The sequence below is a fragment of the Chenopodium quinoa genome, unplaced genomic scaffold, assembly GCF_001683475.1.
Source record: "Chenopodium quinoa cultivar QQ74 unplaced genomic scaffold, ASM168347v1, whole genome shotgun sequence".
In the NCBI taxonomy this organism is placed as follows: Eukaryota; Viridiplantae; Streptophyta; class Magnoliopsida; order Caryophyllales; family Amaranthaceae; genus Chenopodium; species Chenopodium quinoa.
Window position 1 is genome coordinate 3,635,929 of NW_018744895.1, and position 24,250 is coordinate 3,660,178.

Consider the following 24,250-nt stretch of genomic DNA (forward strand, 5'->3'; position numbering starts at 1 on the left):
TCTTCCTTGCCATTATTTCCTCCTGTCAAGTTCAAATGAACCCTACATAAATGGGATTTTCCAACTACATAAAACCATTTCAATCAACCCTTAACTCTTCACATATAATTTTTTCAACCTTTAAATACACTTTATTCACATACACAGCACTTATACCTTGATAATTTAACAAAGCCAAAAAAATATACAACAATCCATACTTACATACTCATTAATTCGACCACCACAACCCATAATACTAGACTACATTTCATAGTAGACTACAAACAAGTCAAATAACCATACTACTCCCTTCGTACCACCATACATTTCATAGTACACTACAAACAAGTTTAAAGAATTACTAAAATTGATAAATAGAATTTTAATCAAATAGTAGGTTAAAAGGTGGGAATTGTAAAAAACAATTACAAGGTTAACAAACAAAGAGGATAATTGGACAAACAATAATACTAGCTATGATAACTGGGCCGCCTAAGCAAACAAACTATGAAGATTATCTTCCCAAAAAATTTAGGACCTGTTTAATGATGTTCCCCAAATCTTGAAAAGGTTGGAAAAACTGCATATCGCACATAAATTACATGAAACAGATACTTAAATTGTGGATGAAAGCAAATTAATTGACATGGAGTAGTGTAGTATGTACAATCGACCACCGCAACCCAAAATTTTAAAATTATTCATAATTCAAACACAACAACTCAGCCCATCGCCAAACCTATTAACAATTTATACGAACACCACAACTCAAACTCATTCCAATTAAATATCAGGTTACACAGACAATTTACAGATTATACAAACCCTAATTCGCTATATTAAGTTGATAACCATAAATTTCATAAACTAATCCATCACAAAAACAACCGACATTTTCATATTGAAGAAAAACACATGAATTTATTAAATAACAACAAAATCGTTTCAAGCATAATCGTACAAGGGTTTTGTGCCCATACCTTTAATCACCTGAACCAGCTACCCCTTCGTTTTCGCACGGCTCCACCGCACCAAACTTTTGCTTCTATTGCTCCGGCAGGAACCACCTTCGTCGTCTTCGTTGGCATAGAGGAAGGGAGCTACAGAGAAGAGAGAGAAGAAGAGAGAAGTTGCTTGACTCCAAACGAATGTTATACAAGTTCGTTTTTCAAAAAAAAAAAACCCTTTTTCATATTAACAAACCAATCACCGTTACAATTTAAAATACTCCTTCCGCCCACGGTTATCTGCAACAAAGGACAGCTTTTTGTGACACAAAAAACTGTCCTTTGTTGCAGATAACCGTGGGCGGAGGTAGTATATTTACAGTTTTTAGTTATGAAGCTTAGTAATTTACACTACTACCCTCCTATTTACTTTCTTAACTCATAGGCACTATGCGCTGATATGCACTCTAAACGCTCGATCACCAATTCCGCAGGAAAAAAAAAGGAAAAAGATAGAGAGAAGATACAGATAAGCCTATACACTGAAACACTGTCTCTCTCTCTCTATCTCATCTCCCTCCATTTTCACCCCTTCAACCTCATCTCTTCAATCTTCTGCAACAACAATGGAGTCCACCCTTTTCCTCTCCAAACCCCTTCCCACAACCATCAAACCCACTCATTCTCTCTCTTCTCTTTCTCCAAACCCCTTCTTCTCCTTCAAACCCCATAACCTCACCACCCACAAACACCCCACAACCACCATCAAAGCGGCAATCAGCCGCACAAAGAAGGAAGAAACAGTTGAAACAGTGCAAAAACATCTCGAAAACTGCTACTTATTAGCAGCAATCAATTACAAAGGTTTTACAGTTAAACAATTCCAAGACCTCAGGAAATCACTCCCAGAAAACACTACTTTACTTGTTGCTAAAAACACCCTTGTTGAGAAAGCTGTTCAAGATACTCAATGGGAAGCCATTAAACCTTGTATGAAAGGTATGAATGCTTGGCTTTTTGTTCATTCTGAAGAAATCCCAGTTGCAATTAAGCCTTATAGAACTTTCCAGAAGGAAAGAAAGCTTGAGGAAAATGATTTTACTGGTGCTTGTTTTGAGGGTAAGTTTTATGGGCCTGATGAAGTTAAGAGGTTGGAAACTATGCCTTCTAAAGCTGAGGTTTTCGCGCAATTGCTTGGTTCTTTGAAGAGTCCTGGGAATGCTCTTGTGGGTACAATTCAAGCTCCTGCTAGGGATTTGGTGCTGGTTTTGAAAGCTTATATTAAGAAGCTTGAGGATGAGCAGCAGCAGTAGCAAGGTTGAGATGATTTTATTGTCTATTTTGTTGTAAGTTTTTAATTGTGTTTTTCTTATAAAAGGTTATTTTGATTTGGGAATTTTTATGTTGTTAGTAGTGGAGAAATGTAGAGGTTGGAATTTGGAATTGGTGAATTGTATCATGAGTTTTAATGAAATAGAACCAAATTACTTTTGGCTATGAATCTAGTGTCTTTTTGGTTTTTTTGATGTATTGTAGAGGTCCTTGTTGTTGCAGGGTGGTTGAAATGATTGCTCCCCCTTCAAGAGTTTTTTATTGACCATTTATGAATTATACATTATACATTTGTATTTATGTTTGTTTATTGGCTTGCTTACCTATGGATTCTATGAAGATTCATGCTTTTTTTTTTTACTCTTTTGTCCAGTTAATATTTCCTTTGTCTTTTGGTGTATGTAATGGTATCAATGCTAGAAACAGGATGATATGACGATTATGGGGCTATGTGAGTATAACACCATATTGCCATAGATAGTTCTTCATATTGCATAAGAGGTATACATTACCACCTCAAGCCCTTAATGTTTTATAAACAATACAAGTAGTTACCATAGAATATAAACAAATGTCCTGGATCTAAAGTTTCTGCAGCAAACTGAAAAATATGGGCTGAGTGTCATATGAAGAAACTTGTTTGATCTCTGCGACGTGGAAGTTCCTTGTATTCCTGTGTAAGTACATAAACAGCATTTGTGCTATGTACTATGTGGACCAAACTAACATTGTGGCATTGTCTGTTAGTCTATGGTCTATGTGTTAATTGGACTCAGGAAGATGGAATGGGTGTTGCAGAAGATATATGGGAACAGACATTAAATTGAGCCATTTAATGTGCTTTGCCATGCCTTGAGATATGGGTTGAGAGAAATGTAAGGTTATGTCTTATGTGAAGCACTTGTTCAGCCTATGAAAGAAGATATCAGAGTGCTTGTGAACATGCTCTATGGAGGTCCCTTTTCTTGGATGCTTTAAACAACCAAAATCGTAGTAATATTTAGTTCAACCAGCTGCTGGTTAGTTACCCCCACCCCCCAAAAAAAGTACTAACCATAATGGCTGTTGTTATCAGGGAATTGCTGTTGACTAACCTCATTATAAATTGCTGTCATGCCTGCTGTTCCTATACTTATCGCAGAGATTGTAATTCTGAGCTGAATAAGAGATCCTATGATATTGTAATGGTTAGTGTCTGAAGATGTGTTCGACAGACAAGCAAGTGATTATTCTTCTTGTTTCAAGCTGAAGGATGTGATGAAAGCCTTAGTAAATAATTTCCTAGAAGGTTAGCCGGCTTAGCCCCAGGCTATGTCACTTCGATACCCTATTGTACATCAGGTGTTGCGTGTCGAATCTTCCGGCACTTCAACATGGCACGACACCCAAATATATGGTGTCCTGTATATGAAATTTTTGTAAAATGTGTCAAACACGACGCCCAAATCCAAGTCACTTTACCCTAATCCACTGAAGGAGATACTTATGGATCTTTTTAATTTTCTGGCAATGTATTTTCCGATTCACTGAAGGAGATATTTTATAGCTTGAGCATCAGCATGTAGATGCTTTAAAAAAAAATGTAGCAGTAATATGATTATGGGTGAAGCAGCTCCCTGTCTCTAACTATCATCCTCACCAGTGAGTTTTTTTATTTTTTATTTATTTATTTTTTTTCTTCACTATTCAGTGTTTCATCTGATATATACAGTTCAGGGATGTGATTTGAAATATACTAAGGTGCATGATGGCAACTTCCTTTCAGATGCTTCTCTCTGTTGCGAAGTCCATTTTCTGTACTGAAATGTCATGCGCATTTCTGTTGACGGACTTATTGATGAGGAATAGTTATACAATTATACTGGCAAGCTTGCAGATGAACTATTCTGTATATACTCTGTAGCGTTATTTTATCCTGTTTATGGTTCCTGAAATTGGTTAGAGCATGCTGTGTATTCAAAGGAAAACCAAAGATGTCAAAGAATAACATGAAAAAGGTTTGTCATTCAGCTTGTTTCTGAATTATTTATTTATTTATTTATTTATTTATTTTCCTGTTCGAGATCCTTTAGTGTGTTTGCTATATTGCATGGTTTTGATGATTTTCCAAGATTATTAGTACCTTAAAGTTTTTAATTGGATGTAAATGTTATGGATATACTTCGTATGTTTTAACTTAGAGCCATCTTCTTGTCCAAAATATCCATGCCTGTCCTGTAGATGCTTGATTCTCTGCAACTATTTGTTACAATGCTTGATTTGTTGCAATTGCGGTTGAATTGTAATTTGAAATCTTTGTAGTTCTTTTGATCTAACTGAGTTACAGAAAAAAAAGCCCCCATCCCACAAGTGGTCAAATCTTTCTGGGAGTAATTGTGGAGGATATTGCCAATCTCCTATAGCTTCTTCCTTATCTGCCAAGTTTATTTTTGGACTATTCCACCCTTCTTGGGCCTGACCTGTTGTTACAACCGAGCTGAGACTTAACCTTGCAGCTAGGGATGGCAATTCAATCCGAGTTCGATTCGAATCCGACCCGATCCGAAGAAAAAAAATCCGATCCGAATCCATTTAAAAATAGTCCGAATCCGAATCCGATAAAATAAATCCGAATCCGAATAGGAGGCTGATCGGACTTGGACCCTGCGCAAAGTCCGATTGAGTCCGATCCGATCCGAGTCCGAGTATGAGATATGATTTATAACTTGCATTGGGACAATTGCTTGCTTGTTTGTAGCAAATTTTTGTTATGTAACTTAATTAATAATTTACTATGTTATGTTTAGACTTTATACCCTATGTTTTTTCTAATTTTTTACGCACCTATATGATACAAATAAAGTTTATTATTAGGGACAATACAAGCAATTATAGGTATATCATACATTACAAAAAAAAAAAAGGTATTCGGATTTTAAGGAGGTCCGAATAAACGGACTAGATTCGGATCCAAAAATTACGAGTCGGATCGGACTTGGACTTGGATTTTTCGGATTCGGACCCGAGTCCAGGGTCCGTTTACTAAACGGATCGGATTTTCAGATTTAGCCGCATCCGACCCGAATCCGATCCGTTGCCATTCCTACTTGCAGCCCACAAAGGAAGTCTAGTTGAGTAACTACTTTGTATCTGCTAAACTGTGAAGAGAGATCATGCTATTTATAGCCCACTCTGGATTATATATAATATATTCCTATGAAAATGCCCACTTCCCTTTTACAGTGACATGTTCACTCTTTGAAGATCATGACTACCGTCAATCCTCTCCTTTGTCTTCTAAAATGTAATGTACACTGATTGACAGAAACCGCAGAGTCACAATAATAATATTGGATCATCTGACAAGATGAGAAAATCAGAAGAATATTATGATAAATGCACCATAACACCGAATTTTTGAAATATTTGGGAAAAATTGGTTTGAGTATGTTTTTTGGCCATTGTTTCATGATGGATAGTGTCAGAAATAATAACTGCCTATTATGTTTCATGATCATTATGGTCGCTCTTGTATTGGAGCATCCAGTAGAAATTTGTCTATCCTGAAGAAGATTGTCAAGTAGATTTGACATTATAATGCATTTGTTATTGGCAGATGTATATTAATGATAGGTAATTACGTATAGAAGTTGATGAAAGGGAAATGAGATATCTCTCATGGTGAGATGTGAAACTGCTTGTATTAAATGGTTCCTGGTTTACAAATTCAGGTTAGTTATTCAACCCATATATAAGCTATTTTGTTCTTGATGCAAACCATTTTTATTTGTTTTAATATGTCATTCTATGTTTCTTTTCCAGAATATTGTAACTTATCTATTTACATGCTAGAGATGGGTGCTAACTGCTAAGTTGTTACACTTGCTCATATGTTACTAATCTTAGTATTTGAATCAAAGTTCATATATCTCATATGGTACAAGGTATAAACTAAAAGAATAGAATTTTATGTTTACATAATTTTACATGGAATATTGGAATGTTACACGTATGTGTTAATGATAATGCATCTAAGTTGCCTAGTATCACAAAGGAGATGCCATCACATTGACCACTGTTGCTACATATCACTCCCTTTACCTATATAGCCTTCTTTACCACAAGGCTATGAACAAAGTGGCTACCAATTTGTCTTTGCTTGGTTATATCCTTTATTTCCTAATATAACAATATTCGCTTGATGTGTAAATTGCTATTGGATTTGTTATTTTTCAGAAAACTGGGTTTTTTTTTTTTTTTTTTTTTTTGATAGAAAGTTTTTACTAAGACAACTAAGGGTATTATTTGTCAAATACGGTTGGCAAAAATGTGCCAAATTAGAATTAAAAATAAAATTAAAGAGATAATTTTATAAATGAAAATGGAAAAATCTGTGACACTATTATTTTTCTGTGTTTAATACGACATGGCATTATGATGCATTCCTGTGAAACATTATTGGTTCATAAAGCTTATTTTTATTATGTTCATATAAAATACTCTATTTGAATGTAACTTTTGGTCAAAAAATTTTGCAAGCTGTTTCATTTGCTGTATGCCTTCATGGCTTCACCTTTTACCTGGTATCTAGGATACAGAACTTTCTGAATTCACAAATCTTAGCTCAGTAATGCCCCTTATTAGTCAGGGTCCAAATCGTTCCTAAGTCAGATTATATTACTTCCGAGATCTGCAAATTTGCAAACTCTGATTTTTATTCATCCCTCGACGATTCCATGACCCCTTTTGCTTCAGTACACTTGGTCCTTTCTAAAGAACTATGAGTCGCATAATTAATGGTACGTGTTTCAAATTTTTAGTAGTTCACTGTTCATCTGACTTGTTGCGTAACCAACTAACCACTATTAAGCAAAAAATAACCTTGAATTCTCTTAAGTAAAACAAAGGTTTTAATGGGGTTAAAGGATATTAATTTTAGTCATTCTGTGTCAGATGGTTAACATATTAGCCATTCAGCCTTACTCTTCTTAATCCAAGGAAAATGGAACGCCTGACTACCTAAAGAGAGGATTAGTATTTTGCTTCTATGTCTGAACAAGTGTGAAAAGTTCTGTTGGTGTGAATGTAAAATATATCTCGTCTCTGTTGAGGATTTGTTGAAGGGTCAATCACTTATGAAAGTGACACTGTGATTGTGAAGGATAATTTCATTGTTGCTCCAGTTAGGAGCTCTGGCCTCTGGGCCATGAATGTTAATACTGATTTGACTCAATTCCTCCGTGACTGGTCAAGAATATACTCAAAGTTGGCAGTATTGCATCTGGCTTTAAAGAGGTTGAAGACTTGAAGGAGTAACAATTGGGATGGAAATTATCTCCTAGTCAACCAAATTCCTTCCTTTTCCATGGATATAAATGGGCCAAGGAAAAGGTCAAGTCTAGAGTCGATCTCTATTAGTCAACCATAGTATCCTTTCTTTTTTACTTTGTTGTTCCATCTGTTGTTATCACACATGAATTGTTACTATCAGTGATACGTTAACCACACAATGCTTCTTGTGATGCACTTTTTCATTGATTATGAGTTTTTTGACTTCTATGGAAAAAGGTATCCACTTAATATTCTAACCCATTTTAAGGGAATTGAGGGACGTATGAAAATAAAAATCAAAAACAAACAAAACAAAATACCAATGCTTGAACTAAAGCAATAACTTATCTGATCTCTAAAATTACTTTTATGATGGAATGTATATATTACAGAATAAGCCTGTGTTTGCCTCAAAAAAATAGGTCTTTGTTTAAGAGGATTCTTAAATTTTGTAAAGTCTTACAATTTCTCAAAGGGACTCACAAATTAATGAAAAAGCTTCTTTAATGTAATCTTTAGTAAAAAAAATACTGAAAAGTTGTCCTCGAAAGAGAAAAAAGAGTAAAGATTTTAGTTTTTCTAAAATAACTAGATATGAATTTATTTTCATACTGTCAAGCATAAACATGCTGTCAACCATTTTCTTCCTGCCCCTTGGTGAGGGCTATTATTCTGATTCCATGGTCAGCAAAAAAAATAAAGTCAAGTATAAATTGACCCATTGCTATCAAAATCTAGGGAACAAAGGTTAGCATGTAAATTTCCTATAATCCTATAAATCCGTGGTTTGAACTTTGAAGTCTAATCTCTGCATTCAGATTGCAAGTTGTGCAATAGTAAGATTAATAGTTAAAATTTGGCGACCTTAAACATGATTTGAGAAGTTAGAGATTCAAGGTGAATTTTTGCATTCATATGCATGAATTGCAGGGTAACATAACTCAAGGCCATTATGTCAAAAACCTCACCATATAGTCCCATCACATGTTTTTACAGATATAAGAAGAAGATACAAGGTTAACAGAATTCCTAGAATATTCCTGGACATTATTCTTGAAGACTTAGCTAGCGTGCATTTCACTTGTGTTTTAAATGCAAGTCAGCTTTAGACCATGTCATAGAATGTATTATAAATTTAAAAGTATAGGAGTTATCATACGTCACAAAATAATACAAAGATAATAACAAGCAACAATAACAGCAACAAAAAATGTGGGTGGACTATGAGAAAACACTACTCTTTTTTTCCATGAGTGATTCCTGTTTTTATGTTTCTTCTTTATCACTTCATAAGAAACACCTTCTGTTCTTCGTTATGTTTTTTATACTGTATTTTTCTACTTGTGCTGGTACCACTACTACCTCTAGCATTAGTTCTGATGCCAGAGGTAACATGACTGACCATTTTGCACTGTTAGCCTTAAAGAGCAAGATACAAAGAGATCCAAATGGGGCCTTAAATTCCTGGAATCATTCCCTTCATCATTGTCACTGGGAAGGGATTACATGTGGCCACCGCCACAAAAGGGTTGTCCTCATAGACTTGTCGTCAAGAGGTTTGGTTGGTACCATATCCCCATATATAGGAAACCTCACTTTTCTCCATTATATTATTCTTCATAACAACTCATTAGCAGGTTCAATTCCTGCTCAGATCGGTCTCCTACTCAGGCTGTCAGACCTGAGTTTGTACCAAAACTCACTCACTGGGGCAATTCCAGTCACCTTATCTAAGTGCCTTCACCTTGAGTATCTTGATATAAGTGAGAACAATCTGGTTGGAAGATTCCCCCAAGAACTAAGCTCCCTTTCTATGCTTAAAGGTTTGTATATTCATAGTAACAATTTAAAGGGACCTATCTTTAGAACTATTCAGAACTTTACCTCTTTAGAATTCTTATCTGGATCATTTAATTCCTTCGAGGGAACAGTTCCTGAAACCATAGGTCAGCTGAAAAATCTCTCTTTCATTGCCTTTGGGTCAAACCATCTTACTGGGATGGTCCCTCCCTCGATCTATAATCTCTCGTATCTTACCGTGCTTTCATTTCATTACAACCAACTTCATGGAAGTCTTCCAACAAACATAGCATCCACACTTCCACGTCTAAGTATTCTTAACCTTGGTGGTAACCAGTTTTCTGGACCTCTTCCAGTTTCCTTGTCAAATCTTTCGAGTCTTACTCGCCTTGAACTCCGCAAAAATAGATTTAAGGGTAAAGTATCCATGAACCTTAGACGCTTAAAACATCTCCAGACACTACTTATCAATCACAACCACCTTGGAAGTGGAGATGCTGATGATTTGAAATTTGTAGCTTCCTTGGTCAATTGCAGTGAATTGACGGTACTTGATGTGAGTTCCAACTATTTTGGAGGAGTATTACCAAAATCCATGGTCAATCTCTCAACCAGAATTAGATCACTAGGCTTCGACAACAATATGTTATCTGGTGAAGTTCCTGTAGGTATGAGTCATTTGTTTAACCTTGTCCTCTTGAATCTGTGTGGAAACCAATTAACAGGAACAATTCCTACTGATATTGGAAAGCTTCATAACCTAGGACGGTTAGACTTTAGCTCAAACAGATTAACTGGCACAATTCCTGAGTCTTTAGGGAACTTATCCAAGTTAAGTGAACTTCAATTGTATGCCAATTTATTGGAAGGAACCATACCTGTTAGTCTTGGGAATTGCCAATATATAAACTTCTTAATTATGACTCAAAATCAACTCACTGGAACAATACCGAAGGAACTTTTTGAGGGTTTAACTAACCTGGTTGAATTAGGTCTAGCACAAAACCATCTGGAAGGACCACTTCCTTTTGAGGTAAGCAAGCAATTGAGCCTAGTGGGGTTAGACATTTCTAACAATAAGTTGTCTGGTAAAGTTCAGAGTGGCCTTGCTAGTTGTGTTAGCCTGTTATACTTATATATGCAAGGTAATTTCTTTCATGGACCTATTCCTTCATCATTGAGCTTTCTTAAAAGTATGCAGGAACTTGACCTTTCTCTGAACAAGCTCTCTGGCCATATTCCGGGGTACTTTTCAAAATTCAACTTAACGTATCTGAATTTATCGTATAACGACTTTGATGGTGAGGTTCCTGTGGATGGTATTTTTGCAAATGAAAGTGCGGTGTCCCTCATGGGAAATGCAAAGCTTTGTGGTGGCATCTTTGAATTGCATCTACCAAGGTGCACAAGAAAAGAAGCAACTAAAAAGAAACTCTCTCTCAAGCTCAAACTGATTATATCTTGTGGTTGTGCATTTATTGGTGTGGCCATCTTGTTTTCTTTGTATTGGATTCATCACAAAAAGAAACAAGACCTCTCTCTCACCAGATCATATTTTAGGGAGCCTTTCTTGAAAGTGTCATACAATATGCTGTTAAAAGCAACAGATGGATTCTCTACATCAAATTTACTTGGTACGGGTACTTTTGGGTCTGTATTTAAAGGGATGCTTGAGCCAAACCAAATGGTGGTTGCTGTGAAAGTACTCAAGCTTCAACAGCAAGGTGCTTCAAGGAGTTTTCTGAAAGAGTGCGAGGCATTAAGAAACATACGTCATCGAAATCTTGTCAGAATCATAACAGCTTGCTCTAGTATTGATTTTCAGGGTAATGACTTTAAAGCTCTTCTGTATGAGTTTCTGCATGGTGGGAGCCTGGAGAGCTGGTTGCACGCAGACAATAGCAATGAGATTCTTGAAGTTGGAAAGCTCACCCTTCTTCAGAGGGTGAACATTGCTCTTGACTTGGCTTGTGCACTTAATTATCTCCACCATGGCTGTGAAAATTCTATCGTGCATCGTGACTTAAAACCAAGCAATGTCTTACTTGACAATGATATGGTTGCTCATGTTGGAGATTTTGGTCTTGCAAGGTTTCTTCCACAATCCTCGTACCCAAATCAGAGTAGTTCAGCTGGAGTTAAAGGAACTATTGGTTATGCTGCACCAGGTAGCTTCTACAAAGTTGCTTCTTTAATGACTCGTATTTCTTTATAAGCTCCATCTCCTTGCTTCCTTAGCATAAATTTTTTTATGTATTACACATTTTAGTTTCTAATCCCTTTTTTAGCCTGCATAAATATATGGAATCTACAGCAGATTTGGTAAGTCGTAAGCCTACTACTTTTTTCTAGTTAAATACTTTATTACTGGTGCAAAATTTTGGTGATGCATCAGATATAAGATTACAAAATAGGAACACCCCACTATGACTGTCCCAAAGTATAATAATGAGTCTTTTTTCATAGAGGCAGTATATTAGAGGAGTATTTCCTTTTAGGATGAAGCTATTCTTCTCTTAATTTCATGACTCATGAGTTTATAAGAACAGCTTTTTCAGTATCAGTCTTGTTTGATGGAGAATTACTTGTGGACAGAGTATGGGCTTGGAGCTGATGCGTCAACAGCTGGTGATGTTTACAGCTTTGGAATCCTGCTTCTAGAAATGATGACAGGCAAACGACCCACTGATGAAGCTTTCATCGAAGGTCTCAACCTTCACACTTATGTGAAGATAGCTTTACCTGATAACGTGATGCAGATTGTTGATCCAAGTCTTTTGGACAACATCAATTATGCTGTCAGCGATACCAGATTTCATAGAGAAGCTACAAGTGCACAGAGGATGAATTACATGGTCTCAGTGATGGAGATTGGGATGGCATGTACGATGGAGTCAGCTCAAGATCGGATGAGCATAACTGATGCTTACATTAAACTCCAAAGCATAAAAGCTATCATTCTTCGAGGTAAGAATTCACTTCCTTTCCCCTTAAAATTTAAAAGCAGTTACAATTCTTTTAGTTCGTTTAAAATCTGAATTTATGAATATCACATCACTGTGAAGCGGTTTGGTCTAAGAATTTAGTTACTCTGTATGACTGCAATGTCCTGCTTTTATTAGTAAATGAATGTATTACCCTTACTTATACCGCTCTATTATTATATGAAAATATCTAAAGTGTTAGTTAACAAATTAACGAAGATTGGGTAAAATTGTTAGCTAACGTGTTAGTTTTTCTTGATTTAATTCATACTTATGGTGTTGAAATTTTTCTGTGGGAGCAGGACGTTGATCGCATTCAGATTGTAAAGCACAACACTTCTTTGAAGGAAGATTGTTAACTTTGGTACTCACCACCAGAATTGTTCCATGAACAAAAATGGTTTGAGTCTTTTATTTTAGGATGCTGTCACGATCGACAAATTACAAATACTTGTATGAGTCGTACACTCGTACCACTGCCGTGGTAAGAGAGAATTATGTGTTTTAGTTTATATGTCCTGGACTACATGTAAATTAGAACTGCTTATTCAAAAAGTATGGGTTATTTTTTTACTAAGTAATTATTAATTAAAAAATAAGTTTATACGATGTGTTTTGTTTCTTGCTCTTTTATTAGAATTGTTTTACCCCTTTAAATCTTTGGAAAACAATTTAGGGGCCGTTTGGTTCGCACAAGGTAAATGGAATGGAATCAACAAAGGGAAAGGAGGAGAAAGGAAAGCTAATCCCTCATTTTTGTATTGTTGTTTGTTTTACATAAATAGAGGGAATCACATTTGCAACCACCACCCCTCTCCTCCTTCTACAACCAGTCAACCACCACTACCCCTTAAATCTACCATTCACCTACCACCACCCCTGAATGCCGGCGACCACCCTAACCTACTGCCAACCAAGCCCTTTCCCTTCCCCTCACAGCAATCGCTGCAACGCCACCGCCAAACTCCAATTCCAACCTTCTACCTCCACTTTCTCTCTCCTCATCCCTTTTTCTTCCTCCCTCTATCTCCCTTAATCCACTTCTCAGATCATTAATGGTGATTGGTGCACAATTCGAAGATTGAAGATGAAGTTCGAAATTGATGTAATTTCAAATTGATGATTGTTGGTGGTCGAATTGGTGGAGCAATTGGTAGTTGTGGCGGAGAAGATGGCTGGTGGAATGGGTTGCTGGTTGGAGCTGTAGGAGAAGCGATCATTGTTGGTGGCGAGTTGAAGTGGTGCAAGAGAAGATGGCGACGGTGGGAGAGGGAGGGGCGGGTTTTGCTTTTAAAGAAGGTGGGGATCGCCGAAGATGGCGGAAAGCAGGGAAAGGGAGGGGGTGGGTCGACGCTGGAAGGGGAGGGAGGTGGGTTGGCAGGGGAACAGGTTCAGTCGCCGACGGTGGGTGGAGAAGGCTGGTTGGTGGTTATCAGCGTCGGTGGTGGGCTGGGATTTTGGTTCTACTGGTGGTTGGGCGGTGGTGTCGGTGGGCAGTTGGTGTTTCGAGGGTGGTCAAGGTAGTTAAAAGGTTGGTCAAGGTAGTTGGGTGAAGAGGAGTTTGGGGGTTAGAGTGATTCACTTGGGGGGGGGGGGGGGTGGGAATGAAAATATAGGAAAATGGGGTAATGGGAGGGGTAAAGAGAATGATTGAATTTGTCTATCAAACATCAACAAAAGGAATCATGACAGTTGATTCCCTTTCCCTTTGTTGAATACCCCCAACCAAACGGCCCCTTAATCTTCTTTGGGATCCAGCATTTTTTTTTAATTAACATTATTATTCGTAGCATGACCTAGTTTGGTTATTTCATAGTAGTATGAAAGCAAGACAAAAGCAAAGAAATACTCTTAAGCATTCAATGTACATTTTTTAAGCACGAAATAAGATTAAATCTGTTCACATTGTTATGCAACTCATTGAATAATTGCCTATAGGTACAGATATAAGCACTCCCAGTCTTCCATGCTTTATCCCCACACTTCCTATTTTTATGGCAAAACGGGCATTGATAACCCTATCTCACATAGAGGAGTGCTAATATAACAAGGCAGAAGCGTTAAAAACTGTGAGTTACAGATGCTTGGATAGAATCGCTTCCACTACGCCTTGAGCTATTGGGTGATAGCAGGCCCGTGTTTCTGCAAACACCCTTTTTGCCAATATTTTCTCTTCTTCCTTTCCAGGACCTTGCACAAGGTAAGTATAAAGAGGGCGAAGATACTTCATCCTCCCAACCTCCTTTAAGGTCTTCTCTACCTCACCATAATAATCTCGGCAACCAGATGAAATTGCCAGTTGAAGAAATGCCACTTTCACTTCATAGTCTTTTGATTCTGCAAGACGGTAGCGTGCATCCAGTGCTGACACCTGTTAATCAATCAAATGATTCCTTATACTTGGTTCAATAATACATGGTACATGTGAAAACTTTACAGCAATGTTAACACGACTTCAAAATATTCCATATGCCTTATGCTTCTGATAGGACATGCAAGAAAATAGAAACAGCCAATACTGCATGTTTACCTAACTTATCCAAACCAGTCTTTGAACGGTGGATGATGCTCACTAGCTTATTTCATGACCCAGTTCAAAAAGAACAAAATATGTGTAATGGGAGGTTTCTAATACAGAGAGAGAGATTCACAGAAAATAGGGTGGTGATGTGACATGGAGTAAATCGCTAAAGATTGCACACATAAGAAGGCTATCGCCTGATGAAATGAGCAGCGACCACTTGGACGACGATGGACTAAAAGATTATGACCAATAAATTTAACATAATATGATTCCTGCAGTTGTTCTTAATCCATTCTAAGATACTGGAGATAACTCCAAAGATTCATGAAACAATGCAAATACCCTGTTAAATAATCAATAGCATCCCATAATCATGCTACTTTCGAGCACAAATGACATCTCACCAAACTCAACAGTAACAGTTTAAAATATAATATATCAGTGATATAACAAGGAATAATTTTGCATGATAATCACAAGCGAACAAATAGATCAAATAAACGACAGCAGAAATGCTTGAAAACAAGAGGAAATGCTACCTGTGAAGCTTCAACAGATTTAGGCAGGAACTCTAAGTACAGCTCCCATTCCTGCCCTCCCCATTCAGCAACTTCGTCATCCCTTGGCATCCGCCCATTTATGAATTCATGCGCAAGGGATGTAATCTTAGTATAAAGCTTGGATTCCGGTGCCAGAGCATCAGGTGGAATTCCCGTGCCCTCAGTCCACAGCTCCAAATTGATTTCCTTTTCTATGTCAGGGACATTAGCTTTCAGGAAGTCCAAGAAGGTCTCAGTATCAATTGACTGGAACTTAAAGGTGGTAATATACTTCTTAACGAATTCATCAAATGCAGGTCTGCCAATCTGCAAAATCATAGAGCAACAGAGTGCATATAATCCCTAGTTAATCTGTGTAAACATTAATACCCTTGTAACATACTACGTATGAAGTATAAAGTCGATCTAACAAACCTGACGTTCAATGCGCCAAAGGAACTGAAAGCCTTTCTCATATGGAACCTGTGAATATACATCATCTGGATCCACTCCTTCTTGGTTTGTTTTAAGCTTTGTAAATTCCATGTTGTCTTTAAATCTTTCCATTTCATCATTTAAGCCTTTCCAACCTATACCAATATTTAAAGCAGCCCTGTCTTCCCCTTGCACCACCTCAACAATTCTTCTTTCTGCGTAAGTCGTAAAACCCTGAATATCACAAACAGAAAAGGTTAGTAGTTCTATACAAGATATTAAAGGTTAGCAGTTCCAAACATGATGACCAATAAAGTTTTCAAGGGCCAAAATTGAACAATTTTAAGGCCTGGAGACATTCCATTCATGATTTAATTTCAAACTGGTAAAATAGCAAACTTAGCTTGTATGTACTTTCAAGATAAGCAATACAAATATATAATAATTTATTGTAAATTTGTAGTAGAGAATTTAATTTGTACGCAACAGGTATACTCTATTTGTAGTAATCTCCCTCTCCGCAACAAAATAAAAGAAAGACAGTTAGCAAGTATTGCAACCTTTGATTCTCTATTCATCATTTTATTTTAGTATCTGAAGATAAAATCTGTCTTGACTCTTGACAAACAGTAAACTCTCACTATTGACTTAAAATCTGTCTTGACTCTTGAACAGTAAACTCTCACTATTGACTAAAGTCAAAGTAACAATATCAGGGAAAATTATCCTGTTACAGTAACATTCATGGTCATACGATTATTGCAGCTATCACTCTGAATCAAGCACACAACAAAATCCATGAAAATAGTCCAACATTTAGCAATGTGATATACGTATTTCCAAATACCCACACCAGAAGTACTGAATTGCATGTTTGGTCGACAGTGATAAAATTGAGATGCATAAAACCTATATTGTCAACAGGGTAAGATGTACCTCATTCAACCAAAAGTGTTCGTTATTCTTATTTGTAATTAAATTTCCAGTCCAACTGTGGGCAAGTTCATGAGCCACCACTTGCGCTCCAGTTGCATCCCCTTTTATGACCGTAGGTGTTAGAAACACCATCCTTGGGTTCTCCATACCTCCATATGGAAAGCTAGGAGGCAGAACTAACAAATCAAACCTTTCCCAATCATAAGGTCCAAATAACTTCTCCCCTTGTCTAATCATATCCTCAGTTCCTGCAAACTCTCTTGCAGCTGAATCTAAAACTGAAGGCACTGACTCAGCATACACTCTCGTCCTTGGACCTACCTCCCTGTGGCTAATTTCTCCAACTGCAAATGCAAAAAGGTATGGCGGTATTGGCTGCTCCATGACAAACTCCTCGACAATCCTATCTTCCGCACACCACATTGAATCATCACATGCTGCTCCTGCCTCACCTGTGAATCAACATTGACCATCATAATGTAGATCAAAACTTGGAACATTTGATATGTCACAGAGCTTAACCATACTACTTCGAAAGTTCAAATTTTTTTTTATTTTGAAATACGCAGTACGAGTAACATGATAGTAAGAAACATGCATGATTTTTTATAGCCAAATCTTTTCACTAGAAAAGTTCTGTCATTTAACTAGAATAAGCAGATTCGAACATTAATATCCCACTAACTAAGCAAGACACTGGTCAGATTTTCAAAACAAAATAAATCAACCAAGAAATATAACAAGCCTATCAAAACATTGACCACAGCCAAGGACAATGGAAAGACCAAACAAAAAGAATGTATAGACAGTACTACAGTCCTACTCCTACCACTCGATAACAGCCCCCACCCCCCACTCCCTGTGCCCCACCAACTCGCACGCGTGGGCGCACACACATTTGAAATCAACCTCTGATAAAAGTGACCATATTATCATTAGAGACTGTGATTGCTCTTGTGAAACTCTGATACTCGTCAATAGAGTGGGAGCAAGAACCTGCTCATCTTCAAAACTACTTCTACAAAACATTCTATAATTCATCTTGTTTACTACAAAGGTCAAAGTTTGATCTCAAACACCACTAAAGGAAAAGTAAAGACATATATACAGGACAAAGATATTACTGTACAAGCTTAACAGAAGATATTACATTGATAAGACATTCTTCATAAAATAATAAGGAGTACAAGATATGCATCTTCGAAACTACTCATCTTCAAAACTACTGAATAAAGGTCAAAGTTCCATCTTAGAAGCCACTTAAAGAATATAACAGACATAATCTTACACGCCTAAAACAAAATATCACATTAATGAAACATTCTTCATACATGTATAAATGAAGTATACAGTTCCCCGAAAAAAAAAACATAAAATTGAATCTTTCTTGATAATTCATACTCCATTCCAATTAACTGTCCATTTTTTCTCAACATCTCACAATCTACGACAGCTAAGCTCAAGAAATGGTACCAATTGAAACCATTTTTCAATACTATTATACAGTTTCACTATTCTTCCAGCAATTTCAAATTCATTTATAAACAAAATTCTTAAACATTCTCGCGTAAAATAAGGGTTCATTCGTATCGTTGCGAGTATTCATAACTAACAAACTCAGTACCCAGTAAAACAATGACAGAATTAATTTAATTCATAACAATAAGAACAAGCAATGATCTCACCAGCAGTAGGAACACGACGCTCGACATGTCGAGCAGACATAACAGCAGACAGAACCCGAGGGATATTAATCTTCGCCGAATACGTAATCCTCGCGGCCGGAGTATCCTGGCAAGGAAAAATCGACCTCGCATGAATCGCCTGACATTGAGTATAAACAAACGGCAACGTTTTATTGAAAGTCTGAGGAGGCGTCAGCCATTGAAGAGCAGAAGAATTAGGCGAAGTTTGAAAAGAAATCAGAAACTTGGATTGATCAGAGAGAGTAACAGTGAGAAGAGCACCTTTAATGGGGTCAATTTCAGAGGAGAGAGAAAATGGAATTGGGGAATTGGTATCAGGGTCGACGATGGAGGTGATGGAAAGAGCGCGAGTATCGAGGAAGAGGTCCCCGGAAAAAGGGGAGGAGAGAGAGAGGAGAGCAGAGGAGTGGATGATTGAGGAAGAGAAGTCGAAGAAGAGAGAGAGTGAGATGTGGGTTGTGAAAGGGTGAGATGAATTTGTGTATGAGTGAGGATCGATTGACGCCATTGATGAAGGAATTAGGGTTTTGAAGGTTTAACAATGGCGGAAAATAGGGGAGGAGAAAGAAAGAGGAGAGGAGTAGAGTGGAGTGTTGGGAGTGATTTATGGAAAATGTAAGGAGGGGGTGGGGGGGTGGGGTTGGTGTGTCAGAGTGTCAGAATATGTGTTTTGTTTAGTTTTTTTTAGGGTTTTAAATTTGGAGGGAGAATAAATTAAAGGTATACTATGTGTTTTTAATTAAGGTTTAGTTCTCAAACTATAATATTCCGTGAAAATAATTTATGTTTTGTACCGGTAAAAGAAAAGTTTTATTCTTTGGCCCTATTCATTCCACTTTTTGAAAAAAAATAATAATGAATATTACAAATAAGTTTAGTTCAGTAAAATAAGTTTAATTCAGTGGAAAATTAAAAAAAATCCAATTCAATAAAAACTTACTCTCTCCGTATTTTAAAAAGTGTTTTATTCTCAAACACGGATGGAATAAGAGTATCCACAATGGTTGTGTATAAGAACTTGCTTGTAATTTCTAAATACCTAGAGCTATAAAGCTAGCCATTGTGGAGTTAGGCCTTGTTTAGTTCAACTTATTTTTACTTATTTCAGAAAAAAAAAAAAAAAAAAAAGTTCAGATCAGATCAGAAAAAATAAGTTCAAATCAGAAAAAATAAGTTCAGATCAGATCATCGTTTTATGTGCAGTTTTTTATCGCTAAGTATCTTTAAATTTGTAATGAAAAAAATTATGAAAATTACATATTAATTAAATACACATTATTACGAATCTAACAAAACTCCACTTGATATATTTTTTCTTTATAGATTATCACATTTATCGTACACTTAAGGTCAAAGTTTGGTCAAATCAAACAATCAGACCAGATCAGATCAGACCAAACCAGATCAGATCAGATCAGATGAGATAAGTTCAGATAAGCAAATATAAGGTGAACTAAACAGGTTTTACAAAACTTGTAGCTTTGATGAAACTACATAGCTCTACTAAGCTATGTAGTTTCACTTCACCCTAGGCAAATAAATTGATTTGTTTATTATTTTTTTATGTATTAGTTAAATAACATATGATTATGTGGGACACAATGACATACTAAATTTACAAAAGGAAGTAGTTTGCCATTGTGGAGGTTTTAGCTTAAATGACGTAGTTTCGGGAATCATGACGTGTCAACCCAAAAAAGCTAACAATATTTGTTTACATATTTTCCCTTATTAATGTTGGCAATAAGGTCAAACCCAAAAAGCTCCCCGGATATGGCTAGCTATATATATGGTACGTGCATCGCATGCGTTAGCCACTCTAGTTTATTAAAAAGTTGAATTTTTATCAATACCTATTTAACAATAAATTTCATAATATGGAGTATAATTTATTTTTAATGCGTTTATTAAAAATTATAGTTAAAATTAATGTATGAATGAATAGTGAAAAAAGTCACATTATGTCAATTTATTTAAAACGGTACGGATAAAGTACTTCGTATAAATCAATACTCAACAAAAAGTTTCAATAATCCATGAAATTATTGAATTTTCAATAAAAAAAATAATAGAAGTTCAATAAATACAAAGGAAAGCTAGATGGCGTGGTATAAGTAGTGAAGTAGCTTATTGGGTGTCTCAGATCGTTGATGTAATATGAGATTCTAATTGTTGTTAACTTGTTTTATTTACGTTAGAGGGGAACAAATTAAAGTTGTGTGTGGATGTTTTTAAGTGGTGAGATGGGATTACTTTATGCATAAAAAAATATTCGTGATATCTTTAGATTATCTCTTTCTTGATCATGTTGATTTGCTTGGCAGGAACTTCAACTTTGGCCATATTTTGTTTTGTTTAATTAAAAGGTGGTGGCGGTGGTGGTGTTTGTGAATGATTCTTTGGGGCACTAGACTGAGTTTTCAAATACACTCTAGGCAAACCCCAATATTTAAGTATGAATTCCACTATTCAGCTAGGCCAACCTTTTGGATTGATTTTGTATTATTGTTGCATCCTCCTAGTTCATTTCCAGGAGTATCTTTAGATCATCCTCCTTAAACAAGGCGTTCCTAATGAAATAGGTCTGGAGATTTGTCACAAACCCACAGCTACTAGTTTTTAAAGTTTTCGGTGCGCAAGTCCTTTTTTTCCAACAATTCAAATAACTGATAGGGTTTCTAGCCGCCACTCATACGGCCTTAAGGGTTTACTTAGGGCGGACACTCTTTTACAACAGGGTGGCAACTGAAAAATAGGTAATGGGCACTCTACTCTGGCTGGTTCGGCTAATTGGGTCAATGGTCGCATTCCTAAGTTCAAACCTAGCATTTCTCTAAACACTACACGGGATCGAACCGTTAGTTTTTTCATCCATCTTCAGACAAATGGGTGGGATACTGACAAAATAATCGATTGGTTTGTTCCTGCATATGCTTCTACAATTTTAGCCATGGAGTTACCGGATACGACAAAAGAAGACTTTCGTTATTGGGAGTACCCCTTTGGGGCGGTACTCGGTGAAAACAGGGTATGCTATGCTTCAACAATAACTTCCTTCTACTTCCGCACCTTTTAAGTTCGAGCAACTTCTGGAAAGTTCTATGGTCGCTTCAGATACAACCTAAATGGAAGCTGTTTTTATGGAAATTGCTACATCATTCGCTCGCAATTAAGGTGGAACTTCATCACCGGGGTGTGCCAATTCAAAATGTGTTGTGTAATCTTTATAGTTCAGCACCAGAGGATTTACAACATCTCTTTAGGATGTGCTTTAGTGCACGAACAATTTGGAGGGGGATGCCTCGGTATTCGCTCAGAATTGAATGGAGACTTTTCTCTCTCATATTGGATCCAAGATTATATCCGAATTTTTATTAGTCAGGATGGGCCTTCTAGTACTCGCTTAGGTACCTTCGTTGGTACTCTTTAGAGTCTTTGGTTATGCCGGAATGCCAAAGTCTTTAGGGATTCTACTGCAACATGGTCGTTTTCTTCACAGTTTGCAGAGGTTAAGGATACACATACACGTAGATTTTGTTACACCAGATGTCTTTGGAAGTAACCCTTCTGTGGCGGCAGGTGATGGTGCTGCCTCTCCTCCGCCTGGTTTTTATATAGCTCATCTGGGATTTCTCAACCAAGGAAGTACTTTTCGCTCTTTGCAAGTATATGGCTCTTGGTTCAAAGATACTCAGCGTGCCGGGATGCGCTGGTGCTCAGATAATGATGACCTGTTGAATGATCGGATCATTGGAGGTAGCAACTTTGGGGTTTATACTTTAGCTTTTCATGCGGAGGCTTTGGCTTGTATGTATGGGTTACAATGGGCTTCTACTCGGGGGTATCATTCCATCACAGTCTTTACTAATTCCTGTAATCTTGTTACCCTTCTTCGGGGGAATGGTCAAGGAAACATATTTACGAAATTAAAGGATTAATGTTTAAAGGCATATAATATTATTATTAAAGTTTTAATAATATAAGGAATATATTATTGGTAAAGTATCGAAAAATAAAGAAAGAAGACTGGATTTGACTTGTGTTAACTTTGGTTTGACTTGTTAGTCAATTACAAAATACACTATATTAGATTTGTAGAAAAATCAAAACTTACACTTTGTATTAACTTTTCTCAAAAAGGCAATTGGTCATTTGGATCAACTTTAATTCAAGTTGGGTCAATTAAGAATTTGATTCAATTTTATATATGATTAGGTCAAGATATATAGTTTGGGTATCCATAGATTGCTAAATCACTAGGTCTTTTAGAGCTAAAAGAAATGTAATAAATCAAAGAATTGCTTGTGTTTAGGTCAAAATCTGACTGCCAGATTAGACCAGGTTCAATTGGACAACAGCTAGATTAATTAATATGCAAATGAAGATGCAGGTTCAAGGAATGAGAATAAATGACCTACAAGAAATGAACAAAGGGGAAAGGGAGGAAGAGAGGCAGGATGATGACGGTTAAAACCTCAGAAACAAGGGTAAAAACTGCGGATGGCTATGAGTCCACCAATCCACTAGGTTATAATTCAATACAAGTACAGTAAAGGTTTAGAATAAATTTATAACATTGCTAAGAATTGCTAGTTGCTATGAAATGTAAGGCTTAGAGGTTGTGTGACGCCTGTGTATATGCAATGATTCTTACCATATTTATAATAGAAAATCTTCCTAAAGCACTTCAACGGCTCCTTCCTTGATTCCGTGGAATCCGAGGTTAGTTGCCAGGCTCTGCTTCGAGTTATATGCCACATTCTAGCTCCAAGCATTATCCGTTGCAGTTTGACTTATTATTCTTCGTAAGTAGTTAGCTCTAGTTTATTGGCTCCGATTCTCATGACACCTCTGACTCATTCAACATGGATCTTCTTGGAATATTCCTTGGAAAGCTAAGACCTTCATTTGACTTCTTTTGATTACTTGAAACCAGGTCATTGACTTCGTGGCAACCTGTAATCTGCAACTTAGCAACCTGCAAGACATATGAACCTGTAGCATTAATTTAGGCACAATAGTTTGTATTCGCAATAGGTTAAGACTCAATCAGCTCATTAAAATATGATCTCGAGTGGATCTTTGATTGAGCTTTAACTTTAACCAAGCTCGAGTAGTTCACAACAAATATTGGCTGATTAGTGCAGTGTTTTGGATGGGAAATTGATCATCATTAGATTTGTAAAATGTTTATCTTATGTCTTGTACTAAAGATGTACTCCCTCCGTCCCCGAAAGAACGACCCTTTTGGGTTGATTTCGCGGGTATTAAGAAAGTTAAATTGGAAGCATAAAGTATATGGGGAAGCTAAGAAAAGTACATTGAAAAAGGAAATTTACATTGGAATTGCAAAAAGTAGAGAGAGAAAGTAATAAAAATATATAGAGAAAGCAAAATTTGCATGGGGAAGCTAATTTTGCACAAATATTATTGTAAATTAGAGGGTATTAAAATGAAAATGGGATGAACATTTTGGAACTAGAATTAGGCCAAAAGGGTCGAACTTTTGAGGACGGAGGGAGTACTAGCAAAGCAGTCTGAAATGATGAATTAATAAAATGAAAGCATAAGTGTTTTTCATGCAGACTCACTGTGAAAAGATCAAAATGTGCGAAATTATAATTGACCTACTCCGTAATTGTCATCTTAAAACGAACTAGTGCATGTGCATGCATTGGTTCGTTGATTGTTTGCTTGTTTTGTTTGTACCAGCTTTAAATTGCAATGCTTGTGTCAAGTTGGATGTTGGAAGCTA

The 24,250-nt window shown here is 36.6% G+C and overlaps 3 protein-coding genes across 3 annotated transcripts; 2 read left to right on the forward strand and 1 right to left on the reverse strand.

Moving 5' to 3' along the window:
* Positions 1-1,378: 1,378 nt before the first annotated feature.
* LOC110706079 (50S ribosomal protein L10, chloroplastic-like) lies at positions 1,379-2,450 on the forward strand. The gene has a single exon (XM_021883996.1). The coding sequence runs from the start codon at positions 1,556-1,558 to the stop codon at positions 2,240-2,242; it is 687 nt and encodes a 228-aa protein (XP_021739688.1). The 5' UTR covers positions 1,379-1,555; the 3' UTR covers positions 2,243-2,450.
* Positions 2,451-8,763: 6,313 nt separating this feature from the next.
* On the forward strand, positions 8,764-12,744 carry LOC110706080 (probable LRR receptor-like serine/threonine-protein kinase At3g47570). Its single transcript, XM_021883997.1, has 3 exons — positions 8,764-11,539; positions 11,967-12,338; positions 12,658-12,744. Exons 1-3 carry the CDS (start codon positions 8,782-8,784, stop codon positions 12,663-12,665), a joined length of 3,138 nt encoding a protein of 1,045 aa, XP_021739689.1. The 5' UTR covers positions 8,764-8,781; the 3' UTR covers positions 12,666-12,744.
* A 1,462-nt stretch (positions 12,745-14,206) lies between these two features.
* Positions 14,207-19,275, reverse strand: LOC110706081 (leukotriene A-4 hydrolase homolog). Its single transcript, XM_021883998.1, has 5 exons — positions 18,475-19,275; positions 16,790-17,241; positions 15,854-16,087; positions 15,419-15,745; positions 14,207-14,726 (listed from the first exon to the last, which is right to left on the reverse strand). Exons 1-5 carry the CDS (start codon positions 19,001-19,003, stop codon positions 14,430-14,432), a joined length of 1,839 nt encoding a protein of 612 aa, XP_021739690.1. The 5' UTR covers positions 19,004-19,275; the 3' UTR covers positions 14,207-14,429.
* Positions 19,276-24,250: the final 4,975 nt, after the last annotated feature.

Bases quoted from the DNA above. Each gene is read 5' to 3' on its own strand.
- LOC110706079 (XM_021883996.1), top strand. From the start codon at position 1,556: ATGGAGTCCACCCTTTTCCTCTCCAAACCCCTTCCCACAACCATCAAA.
- LOC110706080 (XM_021883997.1), top strand. From the start codon at position 8,782: ATGTGGGTGGACTATGAGAAAACACTACTCTTTTTTTCCATGAGTGAT. The intron at 11,540-11,966 runs GTAGCTTCTACA...ACTTGTGGACAG, and splicing joins TATTGGTTATGCTGCACCAG to AGTATGGGCTTGGAGCTGAT.
- LOC110706081 (XM_021883998.1), bottom strand. From the start codon at position 19,003: ATGGCGTCAATCGATCCTCACTCATACACAAATTCATCTCACCCTTTC. The intron at 17,242-18,474 runs GTGAGATCATTG...GTTGATTCACAG, and splicing joins GCGTCGTGTTCCTACTGCTG to GTGAGGCAGGAGCAGCATGT. The intron at 16,088-16,789 runs GTACATCTTACC...TGTGATATTCAG, and splicing joins AACACTTTTGGTTGAATGAG to GGTTTTACGACTTACGCAGA.